Below are 27,532 nucleotides of genomic sequence, written 5' to 3' on the forward strand. Positions count from 1 at the left end.
GGTTCCAGTTTCTCTATATCTGTGAGCACACTTGTTATTTTTCATTTCCTTAATAGTAGCTATTCATTGCCTATGCTTTTAGTATCATATCTGAGAAATTATTACCAACTCCAACATCATGAAAAATGTCCCGAGAGTTTTGTAGTTTTAATTCTTACGTTTAAGTCATTGACCTGTTTTAAATTAATGTTTTAGATAGTATAAGGTAAAAATCCAATTTAATTCTTCTGTTTGTGGATATCCAAGTTTCCAAGCCCCATTTGTCCTTTCCGCATTGAATAGTCTTGTCACCCTTGTTGGAAATCAGTTGACCATTTACTCTAAAGTTTATTTCTGGGCTGTATTTTATTCTTTTATTGTATATGTCTATTTTGATTACTTGAGGTATCTGTCTTTTCCACTTTTCTACAACTGCATAATTTGTCCAAATGATGGTTAACCCTAAAGATAAATCACTTTAAAATATACTGTTCTGCTTAACCGTTGACATTTTCTGAAGCACTTGTCAGTGTTTGGAGTATAATTCCTGTCATTAAATTATTAGACGTAGACCTGCCTTTTAGAGAAGCTATGTTTTTAAGATGCAAGGGAAAAAGTTCAGTGATTGTTGAAATGTAACATACAGTCATTCATTTACTGATTTGTGCCAGTTACTTTGCTAGCTACTGGGAATTTAAAGACAGATAAAATACTTGGTTCTCTTTCATGCCAGGGGGAGAGATTTAAATATAATTATGGCAATGTGCTAAAAGTTCTAAAGTAGAGGTATGTTTATAGTGTTCTGTACTGTGGAATCAACTGATGTAGTAATACCAGCGATTTGCCTGTTTCTCTTTTTTTGGTTTTACTTTTTCTTAGAAGGCAAGGGTTTAGAAGATGGGAAAGAGATAAGGAAAGCTAATAATGTTTCACAATAGGGTACCGTGTTAGGATTCTCCAGGGAAACAAAACCATAGGGTATGTGTGTGTATACAAGTATGTGTGTAGAGAGAAAGGGGATGGGGGAGGAGTTTTAAGGAATTGACTCATGCAGTTGTGGGGGCTAGGGATTCTGAAATACACAGGACACACCCACAGTGGAAATTCTGGCAGGAGTTGATGTTGACTCTGAAGGCAAAATGCTTTCCTCTTTGGAGGACCTCATTCTTTTTTCTTAAGGCCTTCACCTGATAGAATGAAGCCCATGCACACTGTAGAGGGTAATCTCCTTTACTCATAGTCTTCTTCTGATTGAAAAACACCTTCACAGCAACACCTAGACTGACGTTTGACCAAACAACTGGGTACCATAGTCTACCCAAATTGATAAGTAAAATTAACGGTCACAGGTACTATTTGGTTCTTTGTTTTATAGTGAATTGTAGGATGGTGGGCATTCCAGGCTTTCCAACAGTTAAATGCCTTTAGCACCGCTTCCTAGTTATTATGTTAGTGGGAAAAAACATCTCCACACAGTTCCAGTGCCCTCCGCCACTTTATTTAGAGCTATTGGAATATAAATTAAGACACCTAGAAAAGTGGAAGCCTTCAAAGCAGTCTTGTCAAGTCAACTTAGAAGTGGTCAGCAAGCAGTGGCCTGCCAGATTCTCTGAGCACCCTAAAGGTGAAGAGGCATCATTCCTTTCTCAGTGTTACAAAGCTCTGCCTCCTCTTGAGTCTTGATACTGTGAGGTTTTTGTCCTGGCTAATCGTAATCCTCTACCAGTTCAGTCTCATTCCAGACCAAATTCTTATATCACTCACATTCTTGGAGATCTTTAGACCTAGTTATTTGATAAAGGTTATTAATTTTAAATGGTTAATATCTTTCCATCGTATTTGTACTTATATAGGGATACCTATATATTGCAAGTCTATAAGTATGTAAAATAATAAGGCATTTAAAAATTATATTTATTCAGTGCTTCTCTAGATGTTCTTTGCCTGGAAGTCAGGTACTCTACATAGAAATGACATGTTATTGTTTCCCGTTAATAACCCTTCTCCCCTCTGCCATTTATAGAGTAGCCATTTGGGGAAATAGAAAATTCTGTATAACGTGAATGAGTAAGGCCTGGATATATAAGGCCTCCTCATGTAGAGTCTTCAAGCTTAAAGGCCTTTAAGACATTGTACAGCCTTACAAAAATGCAGTATCTGAAGGACCTCAGAGGGATGAGGTTTTATGTTGTCTCTCCCACATTCACTCCTATTTTCAAGGAATTAAGTTCCATCATATATTAACAATTCATTCCAATGCTTAACAAAGCCCATTGTTGAGAAATTTTCTTAAAATTTATTGCATTTATGTTATATCAGTTAGGCACACTTGTATCAGTTGGAAGAGTCTAACTGGCATGTTGTTAATGTTGCAAAGGATTGTGATGCCCTATTCTGGCCAAGGGTGTGTAGTTAATTAATGATGTTCCCTACCAGCACTGTAAAGGAGCAGGCTGAACTACTAATTAGTTTTTATTGATCTTGATCACTACAAGGTATCTCTTTCCCATTCTGTCTTGTTCCACATTATAGGTATAAGTACAGCTTTGTACTTAAATTTTTTATGAGTTCAGTTTGAATGATGGCACAGCTTGGTAGCTCTGCCTTTGGCCCCAAACTCCAAGGACTTAACAGTGTCTGATTAGTGCAAATATTATTAAAATCAAAAATAGTTTACAAATTAATCAAATGAAAAAATATAGAGAGAAGAATGAAAATCAGCACACAACAGTTTAAAGAATAAGTTGCCAAATTTACTGAGATTCTGTTTTAAGATATCTAGTCATACACGTAAGTACACATATATAAAATTTATATTCTTAGGGAATTTTGGCTCTTTGAAGGGAGGCAAAAGTTTACATCTATTAAAATATCAGAATTTGGTAGTAGAATAGGCCAACTTGGACTCAGATCCCAACTCTGCTGCTTACTGTCTGAAATATTAAGCAAGACGTATAAGCACTTAACAATTTTTTATTTTTTTATCTTTAAAGTTAGCTATGTGATGCCTGTTTCATGATAGTGTTGCCATTGTCTATGAGATAATGTGTAGGAAAAAACTTTGTACCCTATAAAATTTTTGTGATAAATAGAATAAATATGATAGGAGTTCAGAAAATAAATAGGTCTGGTTGGGTAAATCTCAGTTCATGATACGTGTAGCTTCATGAAGCCTATTCAAAGTGATTGTTTTTTAAACCTTCAGCACAAAATAGATGTCATTCACAGACCTTACCACCTCACCAGTGGTCACATAATTGGCAGTGGTCACATAATTGGTGAATTTCCTACATTCTGCTACTTTTCTCTTCATTTTATTTCCAGCCAAGATATCTCTCCTGTGATACATTATTTCAGTCATTCTTAACCACCACCTTAACTCTCTTATGATTTTGTCTTACTGTCACATCTACCTATTAATTTCTTATCTTGGAGTAGTCCTATTTATTTTCTCCACTTTTACCCCATGAAAATGTGCTGCCCATTATTGGTGGCCAACTAGTCATATGTGGCTATTTAAATTTAAATTAAGCAAAAGTAAATTTATTTATTTATTTATTCATTTATTTATTCCTCTCCCTCTTTCCCTCCCTCCCTCTCTCTCCCCCCTCCCCTCTCTCCCCCCTCCCCCTCTCTCCCCCCTCCCCTCCTCCCCAACCCCCCCCCCCCAGTAGTCCCTGCATTGGGAGCGTGGGGTCTTCGCCATTAGACTGGCAGGGTAGTCCCAAGCAAAAGTAAATTTAAAAATTCAGTTCCACTCCCACAAAACTAATGTTAGTGTTGTTAAGATCACTAATAATCTCTTAAATATCAAACATATTATTCCAGTCCCCATTCCTATCCTACTGGACCGTTGCATTTAACACTGAGGATCACTGTCTTGGATATTCTTTTATTCTTAACTGCTTCTGTGACATCTCTTTTCAGGTTTCCCTGAAAAGGTTTCTGCAGATTTAATGGTGGGTGGTTTTCCACAGTCTTCCTTTTTGATGTATTCTCTTTTCACTACTCATCCTAAGCCGTGTCATATTTCCAGTTGCTTTCACTATCATTTAAAAACCCTGTCTTCTGAATCTGTAACTCTAGTCCAGACTTCCTTGCTACACTGTCATTCATTTAACATCTTTATTTAGCATCTTCTATATGCCTGGCATTGTTTAGACAAAAATTCGTGTCCCCTTGGAGCTTAAATTCTAGAAGAGGCACAGTAGATAATAAATATAGTAATAATTAAGTGGTACAGTATGATAGATGGTTTAATTACTGCTAGGCCAAAAGGAAAAGTAAAGCAGAGTAAGAGCAATTAGGCATGGAGAAGGGAGAGGCAGGCTAGAGTATTGTGGTCCCTGTGGATGTCATTGAGAAGGTGAAACCCATATTTTCTACTGCCGACTGTGTTAACTCAAACCTTGTCTTTCTTCCTAATCATTCTGTATCCTGGCTAATGGTGTAACTGTATCTACCCCGTTTTGTTACTCAGATCTACAGCCGGGAGTGTTTTAGGTTCCTCTCTTGCCCTTGTTGACCTCCAAAAATAGCTTAACATTGCATATGTCCGTCCCCTCCTCCTCATCTCTGTTGTAAGGCTTCCATCCTCGTTTGGCTAGACTATTAGAGAGCTCTCCAAGTAGGGTCTCTCTGCTCACCCAGTCCCTTGTCCTCATTCAATCTATGTCATTGTACTTAGAGTTCTCCACACAGGCCATACTGTTTCATATATCTACGTCTATGTATGTCTGCACATGTATTTCACCCTGTCTTAAAAGCCCTTCTTTTCTGCTCTACTATAGCCTGGTAGGTGCCCTTGCATTTTTGAAGTTTCAACTCAAGAATCTAGGTACCCATCCATGCTTTCCTCAAGTCCCAACTCAGATATCCTTTTCTGTGATCCTTTCCTGATATACCTAACTAGATTATCTTTCCCCACCTTTTTTTTCTCACCACTGTATTATATGTAAAACTCTGTATAATCTGTATTGCAGTGATTTGTGTATTAGTCCCCGTTCCTACAGGCTACAAGATCCTCAAGGGCAGAAACTCTTATATGTATTTCCAGTCTCCTAGCATAGTAATTTTATAGTTGGTATTCAAAAATCTTGTTGAATGAAATATATTTCTAATATGTTTAACTCAAAGGAGGAGCTCTTAGCCCCACACTTAGAGACTGTTTCAAACATAATTCCAACAAATTATCTAATCTGGTTTCCTCTACCATAGCAAATGAAAGGTCAAAATCAGAATTTTAAAAAGTATGATGATGGTAGTTTGGGAGCTTGATAGCACAAGAGGTTACAAAAGAAACTAAAACGTAGTTACAACTCAACTTTTGTCTTTCTGGGACAGTTTGGTGTAGAGGCAATAATCCTTTATATCAATCGATAATTATGACTATATCATAACATAGTAATCAATAATGATATCTGTGAGTATTGAAAAAAACCAAAATTGTGTTTAATATGTTATTTAATGAAAGAACTCTAGAAATATTTTCAGAATTAGTAGGATTTTGATAAATTTTCTTATTTCTGTAAGTTATTTTAAAAACTTGCTCTCTTTTGGATATAAACTGTAATAAGCATTTGGCATGTCTCAGTATATGTTCTCTTTTTTCTAATTAGATTTTCTAAGTAAGTTAAACTTACCCTTTTAGGAATAGCAAAGCAGTGATTGGAAATCTTGGTAAAGTACATTATGCATACTATCTTCCTTAACAGCCCTAGGTAATTAAGATGTTCTAGTATTTTGATACTTTTGAGTTGTAGTTTTAACTCCCTCCTTTTCTCTGAATAACTTAACACATTTGTCATGTATTTGCATTTGCTCTAGACTCAATGAGAGGAACAGATACTTTACTTGGGGTCATATGATAAAAGACTAAGTCACTTGGAAGATCCAAGTCTGTCAAGTTACAGGATTTGTTGATTATTTCAACTTGGACTAGATTGTATTCATTCTTTCTGAGAAAAGAGAAGTATGGTATAATAGTTCTCAAGTTTATAGGTGTATCATTTCCATAGCAGTATATTGGAAATAGTGAAAATAGTGAAAATCAGCCCCAGAACGTGTATGGCATGGTATTAATTTTGAAATTATATCCCTTGCATTTTATATTTTAAAAATAAATGTTCACTCTATGATCAGAATAGTCGTTGACTAGGGATTACTTTTAGTAGATTACTTTCCAAAAAATATTATGCAAGCATATAATTTTATTTCCTTCTTAGGTTGAGCTCCTTCTCTCCCTCTTCACAAGGTAGGGTGAGACTGCCATAGGTGGAGGGCTCATCAAGAGCAAGGAAGTTGCTTTTTTGTTGTTTTATTTTCTTAAACTTCGGCTGTTCTGAAAGAATATTTTCAGTTGCTCCTTTGGAAAACATTAACAGATCCCAGGCCTTCCTGAGTTTGTTCAGTTTGTAAGTTTGAGGAAACTGTAGTTAGTAAATTGTGGTTGGCAGATGCTGTAAGCAGGTGACTCAATAGGTTGAACTCATGATGACTCAACTGTGTAAAAACCATGCTTTTAAATAGCTTGAAAGAAAAATTGCCTTCCAGACTTTTGAACTGCCATGAAAAGTTCAAAACTATTATTAAAGATACCACGAAGAATATTAACATGTGGCTTTAGAAGGAAACACATTTCCCTTCAAGTGGTTTTAAAAGTTTTACTTAATTGTTGTTCTGATTTTTGCTCTGTGGTAATTCTGACAGGCAAGGACACTTAGCGAGTTGTAGTTTAAAATGCAGAAATATTACAAGTCTGCATAAAGAGTATTCAGGAGAATATTTTTAAAAGGTCAATTTCATTCAGTTGGGAGATTAGCAGAGAAACCCAAATGGTTGTTGTTTTTAATTAATATAGTAAAAGTAATCTAGTTAGCTTTTTCTTTAACCTTGGTATAACTGAACAAATAAAAACAATGCAACATAAGTAGTCGCTTTCTTATGAATTGATGTAATAGGATGTTTATATTAATATAGTATATCCCATTCCAAAATCCCATCTGAGATCTGATAAGTTACTTATATCTGATAAATTATAGAGTTTTTGTTGTTTATGATGTCCTTTCCAAATTTTGGAATACTATATTCCTGTGAACTGACTTTATCTTAGCAAACATCATTTTCCATATTTAACAATAAAATAATTTGGTTAATTGGGTTTCCTTTCACTTTCTGTGGTCATGTCACTAATATCATAAGTAAAATATTGAAAACCCAGTAGAGAGTATTCAGATTTTTAATTCTGCCAGTGCCTGGGTTGGAAAACGGTTTTGTGGGAAGGGCTTTGACATTATGCAGACACTTGCTAATTTACCTTCCAGCCATGTGATTTGGGGTCAAATTTCTTAATCTTTGAATGTTTCTTCATCTATAATATGGAGAGAATAATATCAGACTAGCAAAGGGTTTGTTAGGATTAGATGAGGTTAACATTTGTGAAGTGTTAACCTCTTCTGTCAATTAAAGTTTAAGTTTTTTTATTGTTTACACTGTCAAGTAAATATGCTTATTAAATGGATACTTTTTAAAGGCTGAAAATAGATTCGTTTCATTAATCATATGCAGTCAATTTAGGATATATTTAAGCTGTGTTGAAACGGGAGGATACCACTCATCTGAATTAACCAAAATCAACCAGGAATTATGAAATTATATATACGCAGGACTTACTTATCTATTGCTTTTAATTATGTACAAAATTGTAATATGTTTGTCTTTAAAAATTACATATGTGGAGAAGTTTTAAAATTAATCTTTTTTGTTTCTGTGTCATTAGCTTCTTTCTGTGTCACTAAGTTTGTGCTTACATAATCATTTTACTGACTGTTGTAGTCTATTGTGTGAGTATATGATCAACTAAAAAACTTTTCTATTTTAAAACAGAGAGACCTTTCTTGTATATGCATTAATTTGTTTTGTTATTCATTTATTTGTTTAGATTAGTCAAAAGTTCAGTGTTGGGTAGAAGAGTATGTATTTTAAGATATTAAAACTATGAAAAACCTAATGTACAATGAAAAAGATTTTGAGAAAAATAGCTTTGGAGTAGATTGTTCAAAGCTTATGCAAAATTTTAATGAGAGTACTACCACAAACAGTAATAATCCTATAAAAATAGTAGACTTTAAAAAGACATTTCTAATAAAGTTAGGCAAATATAGAAAGGGGGAGAGAAAGGGGGACATTTGCTTGATATTAAGAATATGTAAGGAAGGATTGAGATTGCTGGATTATGGAGTCAAAAGCAAAATAAAAGAAAATTGGGGCAGTCTAATCAATATGAACTTCTAAGTCAGCGTGCAGTTACATTAAACAAAGAATTAAGTGGAATGGATGGCTATCATGTCTAGTGCTTTGTTCAGCTTTATTTATTTAATTTATTTATTTTTTTTGCGGTACGTGGGCCTCTCACTGTTGTGGCCTCTCCCGTTGCGGAGCACAGGCTCCAGACGCGCAGGCTCAGTGGCCATGGCTCACGGGCCCAGCCGCTCCGCGGCATGTGGGATCTTCCCGGACCAGGGCACAAACCCGTGTCTCCTGCATCAGCAGGCAGACTCTCAACCACTGCGCCACCAGGGAAGCCCTCAGCTTTATTTTTATACTTAGTATTCAGCTGCTCATACTAGGTAGTGCAAAAATAAATAAATAAATGGTATATGAACCAGCAGTACTACTGTGTTACACTGATATCATTCACCTATTTTCTACAAGTTCTTGTGAGCTAAAATGAGTTGCAGAAACATTCATTGTTTAAAAGAATAGGATGTATAGTCAAACTGACTTTCAGAAAAGGTTTTTTCCTCTCCCATGAATGATGTCATAAATTTTTTAACTTTTCCAATCTGATTAACAGAAAAACTGGAATACATTTAAATTTGGTGGTTCTTGAAGAACGGTGAGACAGAGCTTTTTTTTTCCTCCAGAGTTTTAGTTTAGTGTGAATAAGTATAAAAGTGTCCAGTACTCTTGACTCTAAAATATTGATGTTTGGTTTATATACAGGGAATCAGATCCTAAATAAATTATAATAATTTAAAATTCTATCTAAAACTTAAAATTTTAGCAATAATGAGAAATCTGGAAATTTTTAGGTTTTATCATATAATGTGTTGTGAAGAATCAAGTCACCAAAATTGACAGTACAAGTTTAGAATTATGTTAGGAACATTTAGAGACAACATAGCATTAATCTTATGTAATAGAGAATATCAGGTAAAATATTTGAAATATATTGATCATTTCTCCCAGTAATATTTGGAGACAATTTTGTGGCAGGATGTGGTTGTGCGTTTTCTTCCTCTTCAACCCTAATTGGTTTCTTTTTCAGAGTGTCACAAGGTCAGCCCTTGGAGGAAGTAGAGAAGCAAAGAAATTACTCTGTATTTGTCTCCCTGTTTGGATCCTCCCCTCCCCCCGTTTTTGTTTGTTTGTTTTGTTTGTTTGCTTTTTAAATGAATATCTGTTTTCCTTAGGAGATAGTATAAATGAGATTATGTTAAATTACCTTATCATGGAGAAAATACTCAGTTTTCAGTCTTAACTTCAGATATAAGAACCATAGGATTAATGTTGGAACATTGTCTTTAGAAAATTTCTTCTTTTTTAATGCATGTTCCTATTTTTACCCTACTGTGGAGTCCAGAGAGGTGGATAGTACCAACCTCTGTATATGAGTATAATTCTCATTGACCCAAAGGAGTAAATCTTATCTTTCAAAGTGGGTAATTTTTCTACACTAAAATCAAGTCATTATTATATTTGGAGAGCTAAACATGGTACAGGAATGTATCAGGGAAACTGATGAAAAGCCTTAAAAAATTAAAGCCTGTGAAAACCTTAAAAAGTGATTTATCTTAAAATATTTTTTCTCTAATAATGAAAAGGATTTGGTAATTGGTGTATTTTCCTATGCTTATGAATATGCAGCCATTTATGGAAATAAAGTTTGCAATTTGCCAATGAATTGCATTGCATTGATTAGAAGTTTTTGATCTTGCTTTGTAATAGTATTTTATTTGTTCTTTCAAATCATGGGTAGGCAGTGACCACAGGCCAAATCAAACCAGCCTCCCATTTTTTATAAGGCCTTTTACATTTTTAAACAGTTGAAAAAAACTCAAAAGAAGAATAATGTCATGACACCTGAACAATCTGTGAAATTCAGATAATGCCGATAAACAAACTTTATTGGAACACAGCCATGCCCATTCATTTATATATTTTTTATGGTATTGTTTGGCTGCTTTTGGCAACTACAGTAGCAGAGTTGAGCTGTTGTGAGAGAGATGTTATGACCTGCAAAGCCTAATGTTTTTACTCTTCGGCCTTTTAGAGGAACAGTTTGCCAACTCTTGCTTTAAATCTTGAAAATATATGGAAACCCTCAGTGGTAGTTGCATTTAATTAAACTGCAGATGGTTTAGACAACTGTGCTTTTTGAAGACCTCTGTGGTAACTCTCAGACTTAATAAGTTTCCTATCTTAGTAAAGCCTTATTAACAAAGTGGGTTCTTTAATAAGTTATACAAGAATTGGCATAATAGCAATTGGCGTCACTCTTGACCTATATGGACCTAACATTCATGTTTTTCACTGTTGGCTAGCAACCCCAGGGATTTAAAGGACAGGCAGTCGTTTGTAGTTTTGCTGAAGCATGAATTTAAATTATGACTGTGCCAGAGTGGTGTGGCAAAGCATGTTCAGTCACCCAGCCTGACATTTCAAGATACAGATAGTTTCTTTTATGATAGCTCTTATAAAAATAAAATCAACTGTTATTTTTATAGGGGAATTTATGTAATATAATTGCATTTAAATGGTCACCACAGAGGTCAAGGGCTTTACTGCAGGAGGAAGAAAATTCTAAGACATACTTAGTATCCGTTTGAAAGCAGGCATTAGGTCATTCTCCATCAGATATTGTCCAAAGGGAGAGAAACTGCTCCAGTTTTATATTTCTTGTATCCTAAAAGTCATCAGTTAAGACTTTAGAGCAAATCCCTTAAAATTATTAAGCCAGTCAACTCAGTCATCTTGATAGAAACTAACAACTAGTATATTATTACATATTTCATGCCTCTGCTGGCTCTTCAGTCAGTATTTAAATCCGGAGGATGTGTAACAAAGAAAATATGTGTTGAAATAGTAAGGAGCACTTGATTATGGTAAGGCAGATTGTTCTTCATTATCTTAGAAAATGTGTTACATATACTTTGAGCACTGTAATAATATTGCTATTTATTAAACCTAGTCAGGAATATCTGAATATTTTAGTACTAAGATCTTATTTTTTATGTTATTGTACTTGTTACTGTTTCCCTTTGAACTGCGATGAAGTAGAGAATTGCTTGAAAATTAGGTTAGTACAGTAATCTTACTGTCACAGTACAGATTCCAACCTGATTTTAACTTTTATATTGATATTTTGAGGAATGCTGCTTTTTGATTTCATCATATTCTTCTGTACATACGAGAAAAAGTCTGTATTTTGATCATCTCCGATGATCAGTTTTTAATTCAGGGTGGTGTTTAACCTAGAAACACAGCATTTGGGAATTTGTAGGTCATGACTAAGTCATGTTGCCAAAGTGATTTGTCTTCTCTTCTATGCTTTCTGATTATAAGATTGCATGAGTTTAACATCCTCTTTTCTGTTTGATGAGTCTTAGACTATTTTGATATGCGAAATTTCACATAGCCAATGTGAGGTTGTAGAACGATAACTTCCACCTAATGTTAATGTCTTTTGACCCATTCTGACTTAAGATAATGTTACCTTTTACCTCTTCCATATAACGTAAAGAAATGTGTCAAATTTTGAAAGGCAGTGACAGTAAATAGTCTATTATTTATGCCTCTTCATTGTGCTTCAAGAGAAGCAGAGAATAGATGAAAAGAGACTGAGCTTTAGAGTCGCAGAACTAGATTCAAATGCTAGGTCTCTCCATCACATCCTGACTTTAACCATGGACCTCTCTGTGTATAGCATGTAAAAGGGGTATGATAATCTGAGCTTTACAAAAATTGATAGTACAGAAAGCACCCAATGTGGTATCTGTCATAGTAAACGCACAATTATGTTAGCTAGTTTTCTTTATTATTCTTTACATTAAGGTTCCACTAATGTTCAATTAAAGCTAATCTTTGTCTTTGCGAAAGGAGAAAAAGCACAGCACACAAGTGAACAATAAATATAGTCCAGAACTTCACTTAAGGCATCGTTTAGCACGTTTCCATGTTTTCTATGTTTCTCGTACAACAGATCTTGCTGAACTGATTTTTTCCCCATTAGTCATTTGCTGGAGGTTATAACTAGCAGTGTAATTAATAAATTGGATGGAGTTTATGGAGAAGAGAAGATTCACAGAGAGTGCTTATTCCTTCACTACATGGGTGATTTGGGGGGGATTAATGAATACATATAATTTTAATTATACAATATGAAATTGGGGGGGATTATACTACAGTTAATGAAAAGTACGGTGCAGGTAAATTGTTTTTAATCTCATACAAGCTCAAGGCATAGTTTGTTTGTTAGTTGCATTCTGTGAAAGATAGTAAGCATTCGTAACTAGTTTTTAATTAACAGATGCTCTTCTCTGTGAGTCTGCCTTATAGCTTTGTATCTGATTTTTTACACTATCACAACATTATTCAGGTAAATAAATAGGGGAAAAAACCTCATTTGGCTACCTGCTAACAGCTCTTACAGGATTTGATCGTTTAGCCTTTTGTGAGCCTCTTTAAAATGGGAACGATGACCACAACTCAACAGAAATACCTCTAACTTACAAAGCACTATGTGTAGAGGAAGGCTTCAGCAACAATATGATTATCATAATCAGGCATTGTATTGGGGTAATTTTCATGGGTTTTAATTAATTTCGTGTAATGCATGTCATTCAGTACCATGGTTAATTTAGAATTGAATGTGTTAAGAAGACTAGTTTCTGTAAAATTTAAAAAATCATATTATAAAAACGTACTTATTAATATGAAAAGAGATATTATTAACCCTGCTTTATAGAGAGGAAATTGATACATAGAAATTTTAACTTACGTAAGGTTATTTCAGTGAGTAGACTGATATTATCAGCTTTTAATGGTATGCTTTTTTTCCCTAGAAATGAGCGGGTCATTGGTGAGAAGATACTTGTTGTCTAATGATCTTGGAAATGTAGCTCATTATTTTAACCTGTTGAATAAATAAAATAGAAATGTTGAGCAAATTTTACATCTCAGTAGCTTTAGTTATAAAATTTCAACACAGGGAACTGGTTTTATAAATCATACCTGTACTTGTCTACAACGTATTGGCAGTGCTGCTTTTACTCCTCCCCACGCCCACCCCGAATATAAAGGCTTGGGAGCAATACACTATAGTAAATTTGATATAAGTCAGCTTGTGACACCCCTGTGATTGTAGATTGTAGTTTTCTAGACAAGTACCCATCTTCTTCGAGCCAGTTAAATGTCTAGAATAAGAGTAAGAAGAGCAACTGTGAGAAAGGTGGGTGTTGAGACTAGAGAAGACTCAGGTTGTGGAAACATAAAACCAGAATTCAAATGTTTGAAGGACTGTCAGGTAAGAAAGTGATTAGGCTTCTGTTTGACTCCAAGGAGTTAAGCTTGGACCTGTGTATGGAAGTTAAAGTGAGAAAGATTTTAAAAGAACTTGGCATCTGTCAGAACTGTCTGGAAATGGTAATGGTTTTCCTTGGGAAATAGAAAGTTTCCTGTGTTTTGTCTGTCATGGACTAGACTGTCACCTGATGTGCATCAAGAGGGTTAGAGTCTGACCATGTATTTTCTGTTACTCAAATAATGAGATTAAGTGTGCATTAAAGTGGAGTGGAGAAAAGGGATTGCTAGGAAGTTTCTTTACGAAAAGGAAGACAAAATGACAGATTTTAACTACTTTTAACTACTTTTTGTATAACACTTTTCCACTCTAGTATTTCCTTCTACTATAAAGCAGCATTTCTTTGTATTTTCCAAGGAGAACATAGGTGATAAGTTTAAAGGCCTTTACTTCTGTTTGTTGGTGTTCACTAAGTATAAACAAAATATCAGAGTGTTTACTGCAATATTATTCCAAGAATACAGAGTAGTTCCTTAAAGCAGTGATAAGATGAGAAGGAAAGTGCTTTACTTGGATAAACTTTAGAAAAGAATGAAGTATGACCTGCTTGGTTTAGGGATTCTTTGTACTCTTCAGCCACTTTCTGGCTTTTCTGTATTGCCAAATTATTTTTATTCACCAGATAAAATCCCCTTCATGTAGCTCCTTTCTGTTCACTGGTTTCCATGATCTGCTAGTCCACTTTTAAAAGGGCCGCCAAATTGACAGTGCTGCTTTGTTGTTCTTCCCAGCTCTACTCTAGGGCTCCTGCCGCTGATCTCAAATGCAGGAGCAGCAGAGGTGCTTTGAGAGAGAACAGAATGTCAGAGAGTCCAGCGGGGGACCAGCAGATTGTGGGAAACCATGTGACTGTGTGATTCACATCTCCAAGGAGAGAGAACCGGTTGTTTCTGTGTCTAGATCCACCCTGTTATGAGGATAATACCATCAATAATGTAATTTAAATTGCCTGGATGCTTTGACACTGGCTTGAAAAAATAAAACTTTTAGCAGTGAAGTTACTGGTCAGATGAGTTTGAGTAGAACTGAATTTGATGACATTTAAATCAAATCAATTTAAATCAAAAGACAGTGGATAATGACTTGTAGTTTAAAACTAATGTTTTAGGTATTATGGGGAGAGGGTAACTCATCTATGTATCTATATATTGTCACTAAAATATTCACCTTGATTTGTTTGCTACCAACCTTAGATGACCTGAAGCTATTTGGTTTGTATATTGCTTCTAACAGTGAAACCCTTTAAAAGGTGATTTGTATAAGGCTTGCAGTAGGAAAACTTGTATAAGGCTTGCAGTTAGAAAACAAACAGTTCAAACAAAACGGTTTGAAATGAGTAAATTTCAAATTTTGTCTTAAGGCATTTTTGTCTTATCATGGATTAATTTCTTAGGCTCCGTTGTTATGTTACTGCTAATGAACTATAACTTATGAATTTGCGTTTTTGTATACATTTAGATCAAGGAATTTTCTTCAGTCCTTAGAACGTTCAGGAGGGAATGATGGTAACATTAATGTTAGGACAGTGTAACATGGACCTTTCTTTTAATCTATAATTCTAGGACGACATAGACAGCCTAAACCCAGTTCTCAGGGACAACCCGCAACTTCAGGAAGAAGTGAAAGTCTGGGTAAAGGAACAAAAGGTTCAGGAGATTTTTATGCAAGGTAACTGTTTTGAAGTTATGCATTAATATATGTATATTTTTTGGGAACTGGGCAATTTCTCATGTTTGATTTTGGTTGTTCAGTTATATGCAATACAAATAGAAGACCCAGTCTAATATTTTGAGTTATATACAGGCCAGGGAAAATAATAGCAAAATCAGAAAAATTTCAATAGGAAATTGGTAACTTCACCAGTTATTGAGCTAATTTCACCACTAATTTGAGCTGAATGCCTGAAATGAAATTATAACCACACAGGTGTTTTGTTAATAGGAAAATTTCCATACTGCAGAATGCTTTAGGTGTGTCCTTCCTGGAGAAGGAAGCATTGTTTGCTGTGGAGGGTTGCCCAAAGCCACAGTTGATTTCCTTTGAAGAATGCTGTTGGTATCTGATAAAAGTGGCCTATTTCAGTTTGCCTTCCTCAGCAATGACCACAATACTAGTTTTAGTTTTGTTTCCTTTTTTTTTAAAAAGTAAGTTATAGGTTTGTCTTCAAACCAGTGAGATTTTATGATTCTTAGTGATTTCTTTTCCTGTCAGTAAAATCATATATTGAAAATGTAAGCTTCTTGTGAAATTGAACTGAAACCGCAACAATATGACATGGATACATGGAGTATCGATATTTGTTTGAATGTTTCTAAAAGGAATTTTGTTGAATTCCCATGTTTATCTGAACCTCAACTTCCATGCCATTTAATTTAAGCATTAATAGAGATAATCTCAGTTGTGGCTGCCTTTCTTTGTATGGGTTTTTATAGCAGCAGATCATCTACTTATTAAATTCTTCCTAGGCTAGATATTTTTTAAACTTTTAATCTGGAGAATTTGAAGCATACAGAGAAATAGTCACATGGAAGTTCACCAGAAATATTCTATCCCCGGTTCCAACAACTGTAAAATAAAACCTTGGTAGGTTCTGCCCCACCCGTACTCTCATTTATTTCTGTCAATTTTCAGACATTGCTGTGTTCTATTTTTAAACAAAGCCACCATACCATTATTATGCTGAAAAATTAATAGTTCCTTAATACCAAATACTGAATACTCAGGTTCAAGTTTCCATTTGTCTCATAAATGTCTTCATTGATTTTTCACAGGATTGATTTTTATTTTACTTATTTATTTTTAACCTGGGATCCAAAAAATGTCCACAGATTGATTAGTGGATATGACCCATCTATCTCTTTTTTCTTCCTTTCCTTTCAATTTATTTATTGAAGAAGCCAGGCTAATATTTTTTTAAAGTAACTTTTTTTTCCTTGTCATATTCTTAGAGGTGAAATCATTAAGGCAGTAATCCTTTCCATCCTAAGCAGAATTACGTGAGACTGACTCCAGATTCTGTGTGGTGGTAGAACAAGACAGTTAAGATGGTGTGCTGACGGGAATTGAAAATTGGTCATATTTGGAGTTACTCTATAAGCTATTTCTATATTACATTCAGAAAAAGTAATTTGGAGTCTTTTTCTTCCATAGTTAAAAATTCTAAGACTATAGTTTGTATAATAGATTACAGGTATGAATGTGTTTGATTTACAGGTAATATGGAATACTTTCTACAGATGTGTTATTTGATTTATATTTTAGACTGATATTAGCATAGATTTTTTTTAAAACAGTCAAACATTAAATCATTGATTGATATGTTAAATGTCTTAACTGTAGAAGAAAAGGCATCAATCTAGGAATCCGAAAAATAAATTCAGTTCTAGCTCTTTCACTTAAAAATTTATTTAACCTATCAATCTCACTTTCTTAATTTTTATAAACAGGGAAATATCTGAGAGTTTTTGAATAAGATTCAAAAAAATTGAATAAGCATCTGCAAATTGTGAAAGCATTTTGTAAATTGTTAATGTATAACACTATCATATTAATAAGGTGCACCAGAGCCCCCCCTCCACAGTTCTTATTAAACTTTCAAGTATTTGATACCATTTTAGTACCTGTGAATTGAAGAAATTTTTATCTCCATTCTCTTTTGTTTTAAGACATATTTAAATATATATAGATATATGTCTTTTATTATTTATTACCTATTTTCTAAAGGATATCTGTATACATATATAGATATCATTTTAAAAAGTGAGTTTAATCCAAAAGTACACCAATATGGCATTTTAGTATTGTATTTATAAATTCAGATAACAGTCTCTGCATGTTTTAAGACTTTGGCAGCTTTTCCTGTCACCGGAATCAAAATTTTTAGTTGCTTATGGTAAAGTTTTGGCAACTAGAAGGTTCATACATCAAGTTCCAAATTACTTTTCCGTTTCATCCATGAACTCAATCATGTATGATGTGTGTTTTTTTTAAGGTCCTTATTCCTTGAATGGATACAGAGTGAGAGTATATAGACAAGACTCTGCCACCCAGTGGTTTACTGGCATAATTACTCATCATGATCTCTTCACTCGCACCATGATCGTTATGAATGATCAGGTAAATAGTCCAATTTTTGAAAAGAGATGGTTACAATTCACATATTCCATGCCTCTCCTCTGCCCCCGCCCCGCAATGGATCAATAGGTTGACAGCAAATAATTTTCATCTCTAGGTGCAGTCATGTAATCCTAATAAGTACAAATGTGTCTGATGTTACATAGAGTTCACTTGAGGTCACAGCAAGATAGTGATGCCAAATTTATTTCAACACTGATAAAATCAGTCCCTGAAATGGAGGCATCAAACTCTTATTTGTTTAGTCTTTTTTTTTTTTATCAGTAGGTCAGCTAAAACTTTCTTAAAGTCTCAGCTTTTCTGCCCCTCCAGTAATAAAAATATTTCCCAAATGGTTTCTTTTCACGAATGAAAACTTAAATGCACACTGAAGTTCTTTTTACATCAAATTCCAGAGTTGGGATGCTCCCTTAAGTTTTATAGCGAATATGGTGAACGTTAAGAGTTTCATAGGGAGTTTGGTTTTTTTTTGTTTGTTTTTCTGGTTTTTTTTGCGTTACGCAGGCCTCTCACTGTTGTGGCCTCTCCTGTTGCAGAGCACAGGCTCCGGACGCGCAGGCTTAGCGGCCATGGCTCACGGGCCCAGCTGCTCTGTGGCATGTGGGATCTTCCCGGACCGGGGCACGAACCCGTGTCCCCTGCATTGGCAGGTGGACTCTCAACCACTGTGCCACAAGGGAAGCCTTCATAGGGAGTTTTAAGTTAACAGTCTGAAAGTCTTAATTTCAAATCTTTTAAAGCTGTACTGTATTTACCCCCAGAAAATAGATATTTACACCTTCCTACCTGAGTGGATTGTGGAGGGTGTCTGAATAAATGAGAACCCCCTCTATAAACAATGCAGATGCTTTGGTTAAAATTCTAGTCGAAATGCTAAATAAACTATATCATTTAATTTAAATTTTTTCCTTAAAAGCTAACAAACTTTGACCTCTCAGTGAAGCACAAAATTGCCTTTAGTTTTAAAAATAGTTCTTTCTTTAACCTGTCTTTAAAACTATTATTCATTTATATGATTTTTGTCCTTTTCTGCTTCCCATGCTCTACCTTCTTTTTTTTTGGCCGCACCATGCAGCTTTCGGGATCTTAGTTCCCTGACCAGGGATTGAACCTAGGCCCCAGCAGTGAAAGCGCCAAGTCCCAACCACTGGACCGCCAGGGAATTCCTGTCATGCTCTACCTTCTTGTTTTATTTTACAGCTGTTTTTGAAAATTACTTTTTATTTTTGAAATACATTTTATGACTTGTCAATATACTCTTGAATAACTCTAATCCTTGTTTTGCAAGGTATACTTGCAATAGATGTATTTGCTTTTTAATTTTTAGTTAGCATGTAAAACAGTAGCCTTATCTTTAATGGTTAAAGTTGATTTATTGTAAGTCTGACAGTATCTCAAGCTGATTTCTAAACATCTCTACTCAGTAAAGAAATTGTACCTAATATCACATTGGCTAGCTGATTGGATTTAATTTTTGTTCTTGTTTTGTGTCATGGATTAGGTACTAGAACCACAGAATGTCGATCCTTCTATGGTTCAAATGACCTTTCTAGATGATGTTGTTCACTCTTTGTTAAAAGGTGAAAATATTGGCATTACATCACGGCGAAGGTCTCGTGCCAGTCAAAATAGCAACACTGTTCACGTATGTATGTTGTTAGTGATGGATTATGGTAAAATATTTTCCCTTAAATTACTTAGGATCAGGTAGTGAACAATCATTGTTAATTGGTTATTTTTAGGGTCATTATACACGTGCCCAAGCAAATAGTCCCAGACCAGCAATGAACTCCCAAGCTGCTGTACCAAAACAGAATTCACACCAGCAACAAAGAAATATTCGTCCAAATAAGAGGAAGGGCTCAGATAGCAGTATACCAGATGAAGAGAAGATGAAGGAGGAAAAATATGATTATATAGCACGAGGAGGTAGGACCCACCTTTTTTAAGGGCATGAGAACATATAAAACAAAAATGCATTTAAAATATACTTATTTAATATTAATTTGAAAGATAAAACTGTTCTTTTTTTAAATCTTATAGAAAATGCTAAAGGTAAAAACAAACAGGTGATGAACAAAAGAAGGAAACCTGAGGAGGATGAAAAGAAACTAAATATGAAAAGACTACGAACTGACAATGTTTCAGACTTTTCTGAGAGCAGTGACTCAGAAAATTCAAATAAGAGAATAATAAATAATTCCTCAGAGCAGAAGCCAGAGCATGAGTTGAAAAATAAAAACACTTCAAAGATAAATGGAGAAGAAGGAAAATCCCAGAATAATGAGAAGGCAGGAGAAGAGACACTAATAGATAGCCAGCCTCCCTGGGATCCAATACAGGAAGATAAAAAACACGAAGAAACAGAGAAACAGAAGTCTGTTGACTCTCAGATTCAAGAAAAAATGATTATCCGTTCATCAGAACAGGCCACACTTTCTGATCATGATTCTAATGATTTACTTCTTCAGGAACGCAATACGGAGAAAACACACACAGTGGAATTATTACCAAAGGAGAAGTTTGTATCCAGACCACCCACACCAAAATGTGTTATTGACATTACGAATGACACTAATACGGAAAAGGTGGCTCAGGAAAACTCAAGTACCTTTGGCCTTCAGACACTTCAGAAAATGGATCCTAACATTAGTGATTCAAAACATTCAGTCACAAATACAAAATACTTGGAAACAGCAAACCAAGATTCTGACCAGAGCTGGGTCAGTGATGTAGTTAAAGTAGATTTAACCCAGTCAAATGTTAGGAATGCTTCTTCAGGAAATGAAAACCTGAATACAGAAAAAGAGAGAAATCAGTATGTCTCTTACATATCTTCTCTTAGTGCAGTTTCTGTCACAGAAGATAAGCTGCATAAGCGAAGTCCACCCCCAGAAACTATAAAATCTAAACTTAATACTTCAGTAGATGCTCACAAGACAAAATCCAATTCCTCACCTGAAGTTGTTAAACCTAAAATTAACCATTCCCCTGATTCTGTAAAGTCTAAGCCCACTTTTGCAAACAGCCAAACTGCTGGTGAAAGAAGACTGGCAAATAAGGTAGACCATGAGTTATCAAGATGCAGCTTTCATCCGGTTCCTACTAGAGGCAGTACATTAGAAACTACAAAAAGCCCTCTTATCATTGATAAAAATGAGCATTTCACAGTTTACAGAGATCCTGCACTTGTCGGGTCAGATACAGGAGCTAATCACATTTCACCTTTCTTAAGCCAGCATCCTTTTCCTCTTCATTCTTCATCCCATAGAACGTGTTTAAATCCAGGTACCCATCACCCTGCCTTAAGTCCTGCACCCCACTTACTGGCTGGATCATCCAGTCAAACTCCATTACCTACCATTAACACTCATCCTCTGACTAGTGGTCCACACCATTCTGTTCATCACCCTCACCTACTTTCTGCTGTGTTACCTGGAGTGCCTACTGCCTCCTTACTCGGTGGCCACCCACGACTGGAGACTGCTCATGCCAGCAGCTTGAGCCACTTAGCACTAGCACACCAGCAACAGCAACAGTTGTTACAGCACCAGTCACCTCATCTTCTTGGACAAGCCCACCCATCTGCTTCATATAATCAGCTTGGACTTTATCCAATTATTTGGCAATATCCAAATGGAACACATGCATACTCAGGACTTGGTCTGCCTTCTTCTAAGTGGGTTCACCCAGAAAATGCAGTTAATGCTGAATCTTCGTTAAGGAGGGTAAGTTAAGCTGTGGTTTACCTCATGTCATATATTTATTAATCAACATATGTACAAGTGCTTTTTTCAGTATCCCATTAATTTTTTAGATTTCTTCTTATAAAATATGCTAGAATTTTTGAAACAGTTATTTTTCTAATTATGATGAAACTTTTGATGCTTAGTAACTTTAGAACTGTAAAGCTAAAATCTCAGAAAAGCCTATTTATTTTTTTAAAAAGCCAATTTAAAGAAGTAAACCTCTTAAGTTATTTCTTATATACTTAGTCTTCATAACTAATTATATATCCATAATTATTTTGCTCAGGTAAATTCCTAGAAGTGAAACTTCTGGATATAAAATTTATGTAAAATTGGAAGGCTCTTGATATGTATAATCAAGTTATTCTTAAAAGACAAATTGTTATGTTTCCCAGTTAGATACATTACATTGATGTATACTACAAGCTATGACTCTCTAAGCCCCCAGTTCTCTTAAGGGTGCCGAGGCTGGAGAATCCTGATATTTGGGAGTGAAGTTGGGGCTGAGAGTCTCTCTGCCTGACAAAGTATTGCTGAAGGTGGGGGACAGGGCTCTTTCTTCTTCCTTCATGCGCTGTGTGGTTTTTCCAGCCAGATTAATTTCCATGCTAAGAAATGGTTGTTGAGGGCATTACCAGCCCCATTCTGAAAACTGGGGATTGGGTGTCACCGTTAAACTCTAGGAGGCAACTTAATCCTTGGCGTGGACCAGGATGCTCTTCAGGTTTTCCCCAGAATCTTTCAAAACACATTTTATTTATTTTATTGTGGTAAAAGCCACAACATTAAATTTATTTAACCACTCTAAAGTGTACAGTTTAGTAGTGTTAAGTATATTCACATTGTTATGCAACAGATATCTAGAACTCTTTCATCTTGCAAAACTGAAACTGCCCATGAAACACTAATTCCCCTTCCCCCTAAGTTCTTGGCACCTACCTTTCTACTTTCTGTCTCTATGATTGTCTGCTTTAGATACTTCATTTCAGTGGACTCATACAGTATTTCATGTAGCATAATGTCCTCAAAGTTCATCCATGTTGTAGCATGTAACAGGATTTCCTTTTTTTTTAGCTGAGTAATATTCTGTTGTATGTATATAGGTATATACAGGTACCCTTGTAATCTGTATAACTTCAGATTTCTGGATCTTGTAGAATTGAGACCTTATTTTAAACATATATTTGAATGATCCTATGTACATGTATATATATATATTTTTTTCTTGTGTGAGGTTTATGTATATTTTTAATTTAAGAAATTTTATAGCAGCATATCTTTGGTGTGATATCATATTGCTTTCACATTATCATTTTGAGATGTAAAATGTATTCCCTTTGGTAAAACCAAAGGACTGTATTTTCCCAATATCTGATTCAACACAGTATAACTCAACAAAGCATTTTCTGGAAGAATTTCAGTGAGTCATAGTATAGAAACAGTTCTTAAGCAAGTAATTAGATAGTTGTAAGTCTCAACATAGAGATCAATGTCACCAGATACTCACTATGAGAAAGGCAGCATGTTGATATTAAAAAAATTAATTTTGTTGTACCTCCACACCTCCAAGTTTAATGGTCCATCTATAGCTTATAGTGAAATGGAGTACAAATGGGCCTTGAAAATGTAATTTTCTGCCAAATCTAAATAAATTATGACATTGGGAAAATTATTATTATTATTTTTTTTGCGGTACGCGGGCCTCTCACTGTTGTGGCCTTTCCCGTTGCGGAGCACAGGCTCCAGACGTGCAGGCTCAGCGGCCATGGCTCACGGACCCAGCCGCTCCGCGGCATGTGGGATCTTCCCAGACCAGGCACGAACCCGTGTCCCCTGCATCGGCAGGCGGACTCTCAACCACTGTGCCACCAGGAAAGCCTGGGACAAATTATTTTTGACAAGAAAAATTGGCAAATAAACTTGATGAAATCTGGTGAAATGTATTTTAGCAACATGTTTTCTGTTTTTTTCTATTAGCAGCATATAGTCTTTTGGTGTTAGAATCTTAGGAAATCTTAAAAGCTAGGTTCTGTGTACATCATTTGTAAGTTAAAGGCAATGATTTCAAGATCTGCAATCAGTAAATAAATTTCTGGAAATAACTTTTTTTTTTTTTTGGCAACACCGCACAGCATGCTGGATATTAATTCCCCAACCAGGGATCAAACCCATGCCCCCTGCAGTGGAAGTGCAGAGTCCTAACCACTGGACTGCCAGGGAATTCCCTGGAAATAACTATTTTAATGCTGATTGATTTTTTTCATCATATGGAAAAATCCATATAACTCTGTTAGTTACTTATTTGTCTGGATATTTCTCATAAAATAATAAATATACTGCTATATTAGTATGTCACATACTTCATAAATATACTACTATTAAAGTCCTGCTGTGATACTGTGTTTAGCTTTTTCTAGTAACTGAAGGATGATTTTAAAAAATTTTTTTGATAGAATTCTCCCAGTCCTTGGTTACATCAGCCTACCCCTGTGACCTCAGCAGATGGTATTGGATTACTTAGTCACATTCCTGTCAGACCTTCCAGTGCAGAGCCTCATCGGCCTCTTAAAATTACAGCACATTCCAGTCCACCATTGACAAAATGTTTAGTAGATCATCATAAAGAGTAAGTTCACCAATGCTTAAAACTTGTCTTTTATAATTTTTCTTAATTCAGTTTATAAATAGATAATTTTAACAAATGTCTTAAAACTGGGCTGAGTAATAAGTACTATTCTTCTGTTTTTATATTCCTTTAATTTTCTTAATAATATTATAGCACATGCAAAGTTGTGTTTCACTTTTATGATAGAATAGTAACGCATAGAAGCTATATTTGTATTATACGAGAAAAACTGTGTACAGAAACCTTTGTGTATTTTCTTTGCAGAGAATTGGAGAGGAAAGCTTTTATTGAACCATTGCGTTCTGTTGCATCCACATCAGCCAAAAATGACCTGGATCTAAATAGGTCACAGACGGGAAAAGATGGTCACTTGCATAGGCATTTTGTGGATCCTGTATTGAATCAATTACAGAGACCACCCCAGGAGACTGGAGAGAGATTAAACAAATATAAGGAGGAGCACCGTCGAATCCTTCAAGAAAGTATTGATGTTGCTCCCTATACAACTAAAATCAAGGGGCTTGAGGGTGAGAGAGATAATTATTCCAGAGTAGCATCATCATCCTCTAGCCCTAAAAGCCATGTCATCAAACAAGACAAAGATGTAGAATGTTCAGTATCAGATCTTTATAAGATGAAGCATTCAGTGCCTCAGAGTTTGCCTCAAAGTAACTATTTCACTACATTGTCTAATAGTGTAGTCAATGAACCACCAAGGTCATACCCATCCAAAGAGGTTTCAAATATTTACACTGAAAAACAGAGTAATACCCTTGGAGCAGCAGCAGCTAACCCTCAGACTCTGACTTCGTTTATATCATCTCTTTCAAAGCCTCCACCTTTGATTAAACACCAACCGGAAAGTGAAGGTTTAGTAGGCAAGGCACCAGAACATATTCCCCATCAAATTGCTTCTCACTCAGTAACAACTTTCAGAAATGATTGTAGGAGTCCTACTCATTTGACAGTTTCTTCTACAAATACACTCCGGAGTATGCCTGCTTTACATAGAGCACCCGTATTTCACCCACCAATCCATCATAGCCTGGAGAGAAAGGAAAGCAGCTACAGTAGCCTTTCCCCTCCAACATTAACTCCAGTGATGCCTGTAAATGCTGGTGGGAAGGTTCAAGAATCACAAAAGCCTCCAACTCTGATTCCTGAGCCTAAAGACACTCAGGCAAATTTTAAGAGTTCTTCTGAACAGAGTTTGACAGAAATGTGGAAATCTAATAATAACCTCAGCAAAGAGAAAGCTGAATGGCATGTGGAGAAAAGCAGCGGAAAGTCACAGGCTGCTATGGCATCTGTCATTGTACGTCCACCTTCTAGTGCAAAACTTGATAGCATGCCAGCAGTGCAGTTAGCTTCCAAAGATCGAGTTAGTGAAAGATCTTCAATTGGGGCAAATCAAACAGATTGCCTCAAATCAGCAGAAGCTGGAGAGAGTGGAAGAATCATTCTGCCAAGTGTGAATTCAGACAGTGCTCACATAAAATCCGAAAAAAACTTTCAGGCTGTCTCACAGGGCAGTGTTCCCAGTTCAGTCATGTCTGCTGTAAATACAATGTGTAATACCAAAACGGATATATTCACATCTGCTGCCACTACCACCAGTGTTTCCAGCTGGGGTGGTTCAGAAATAGTTTACTCTTTATCAAATACCATTTTGGCCTCTAAATCTTTAGAATGTACCTCTTCGAAAAGTGTCAGTCATTCAGTGGCTCAAACACAAGAATGCAGGGTCAGCACGACAGCTCCAGTTACACCAGCCAGTAGTAAGACAGGAAGTGCTGTTCAATCCAGCTCTGGGTTCTCAGGCACAACTGATTTTATCCATTTAAAAAAGCACAAGGCAGCACTGGCTGCAGCTCAGTATAAAAGTAGTAATGTCAGTGAGCCTGAGCCTAATGCTGTGAAAAATCAGACATCTTCAGCCTCCCCTCTCTTGGATAGCACTGTAGTCTGTAGTACAATTAACAAAGCAAACTCTGTAGGAAATGGGCAAGCATCCCAGACAAGTCAACCAAACTACCATACTAAACTGAAAAAGGCCTGGCTTACAAGACATTCAGAAGAAGATAAAAATACTAATAAAATGGAAAATTCAGGGAATTCTGTATCAGAAATTATTAAGCCATGTTCTGTCAATTTAATAGCCTCTACATCGAATGATCTACAAAATAGTGTAGATAGTAAGATCATAGTTGATAAATTTGTAAAAGATGATAAAGTCAATAGGAGAAAAGCCAAACGAACTTATGAATCTGGCTCTGAAAGTGGAGATTCAGACGAAAGTGAAAGCAAATCAGAGCAAAGGACTAAAAGGCAACCTAAGCCAACTTACAAAAAGAAGCAAAATGATCTTCAGAAGAGAAAAGGTGAAATAGAAGAAGATTTAAAACCCAATGGGGTTCTCAGCAGGAGTGCCAAAGAAAAAAGTAAATTGAAGTTGCAGAGCAACAATAATAGTGGTAAGTAAATTAATTACTTTTTTATCTCAAGTAAAATGGGCTGTAAGTTCTTGCAATAATGATGGTGTTCTCTAAAACTTAGAGAGCTTAAAGGCATCTTTGACTTCATTTGTATGCCCTGGTGTAATGTATGTGCTCATTGACTTCATTTCTACAAGTACCCTATAAGAGGAAATGAGAGAAGACCTATCAATATTTCTCCATTTTCAAGAGACTTGTAGAAATATGGTTTTACATAGCACTCAGGTTGGCAAAACCCCAGTGTGTAATTTAGTAGTTACTCAGAATTTTGACCATTTCTAAAAATTGTCAAAAGCCAGTTATAGCTATACACTAAAAGTGGATTTCTAATACAGGCATACCTTGTTTTATTGTGCTTTCCAGATATTGTCTTTTTTTTTTAAACAAATTGAAGGTTTGCGGCAACCCTGTGTCAGGAAAGTCTGTCGGCACCATTTTTCCAACAGCATTTGCTCACTTCACGTCTCTGTCGTATTTTGGTAATTCAGACTTTTCCGTCGTTACGGTATAATATTTCTTTTGGTGGTCTGTAATCAGTGGCCTTTGATGTTACTATTGAAAAAAGATTACGACTCATACTATTGAAAAAAGACTACAACTCACTGAAGGCTGAGATGTTGGTTAGCCTTTTTCAGCAATAAACCATTTTTAAATTAAAGTACATGCATAGTTTTTTAGACATAATGCTGTTGCACACTTAATAGACTGCATTATAGTGTAAACCTAACTTTTATGTGCACTGGGAAACAAGAAAATTTGTGTACTTTATGGTGGTGGTCTGAAACTGAACCCACGCTATCTCCGAGGTATGCCTGTATTAGGTATTTACCTGTAACAAGATAATAGTTGAAAAAGAATTCCTATTCACAAAACCTTCCTTGAAGTCCCACTTCTGGAAGAGAACTAC

At 35.6% G+C, this 27,532-nt stretch overlaps 1 protein-coding gene across 7 annotated transcripts in view; it reads left to right on the top strand.

The window, feature by feature from the left end:
* The window catches only part of JMJD1C (jumonji domain containing 1C), a 307,273-nt gene that overhangs the window by 246,813 nt on the left and 32,928 nt on the right, over nt 1-27,532 (top strand). For 6 of the 7 annotated variants that reach the window (XM_030848211.2, XM_030848207.2, XM_060286515.1 and 3 more), the window contains 7 exons: nt 15,184-15,289; nt 17,613-17,737; nt 19,257-19,400; nt 19,498-19,684; nt 19,799-21,483; nt 23,958-24,130; nt 24,395-26,604. In XM_030848211.2, the coding sequence (XP_030704071.1) occupies nt 15,283-15,289; nt 17,613-17,737; nt 19,257-19,400; nt 19,498-19,684; nt 19,799-21,483; nt 23,958-24,130; nt 24,395-26,604 (4,531 nt within the window). In that variant the 5' untranslated portion in view covers nt 15,184-15,282. Of the gene's footprint in view, nt 1-14,352; nt 14,557-15,183; nt 15,290-17,612; nt 17,738-19,256; nt 19,401-19,497; nt 19,685-19,798; nt 21,484-23,957; nt 24,131-24,394; nt 26,605-27,532 lie in introns of all 7 variants that reach the window. The other variant, XM_030848212.2, reaches the window with a different exon arrangement.

Source organism: Globicephala melas, chromosome 16, assembly GCF_963455315.2.
Source record: "Globicephala melas chromosome 16, mGloMel1.2, whole genome shotgun sequence".
Lineage (NCBI taxonomy): Eukaryota > Metazoa > Chordata > Mammalia > Artiodactyla > Delphinidae > Globicephala > Globicephala melas.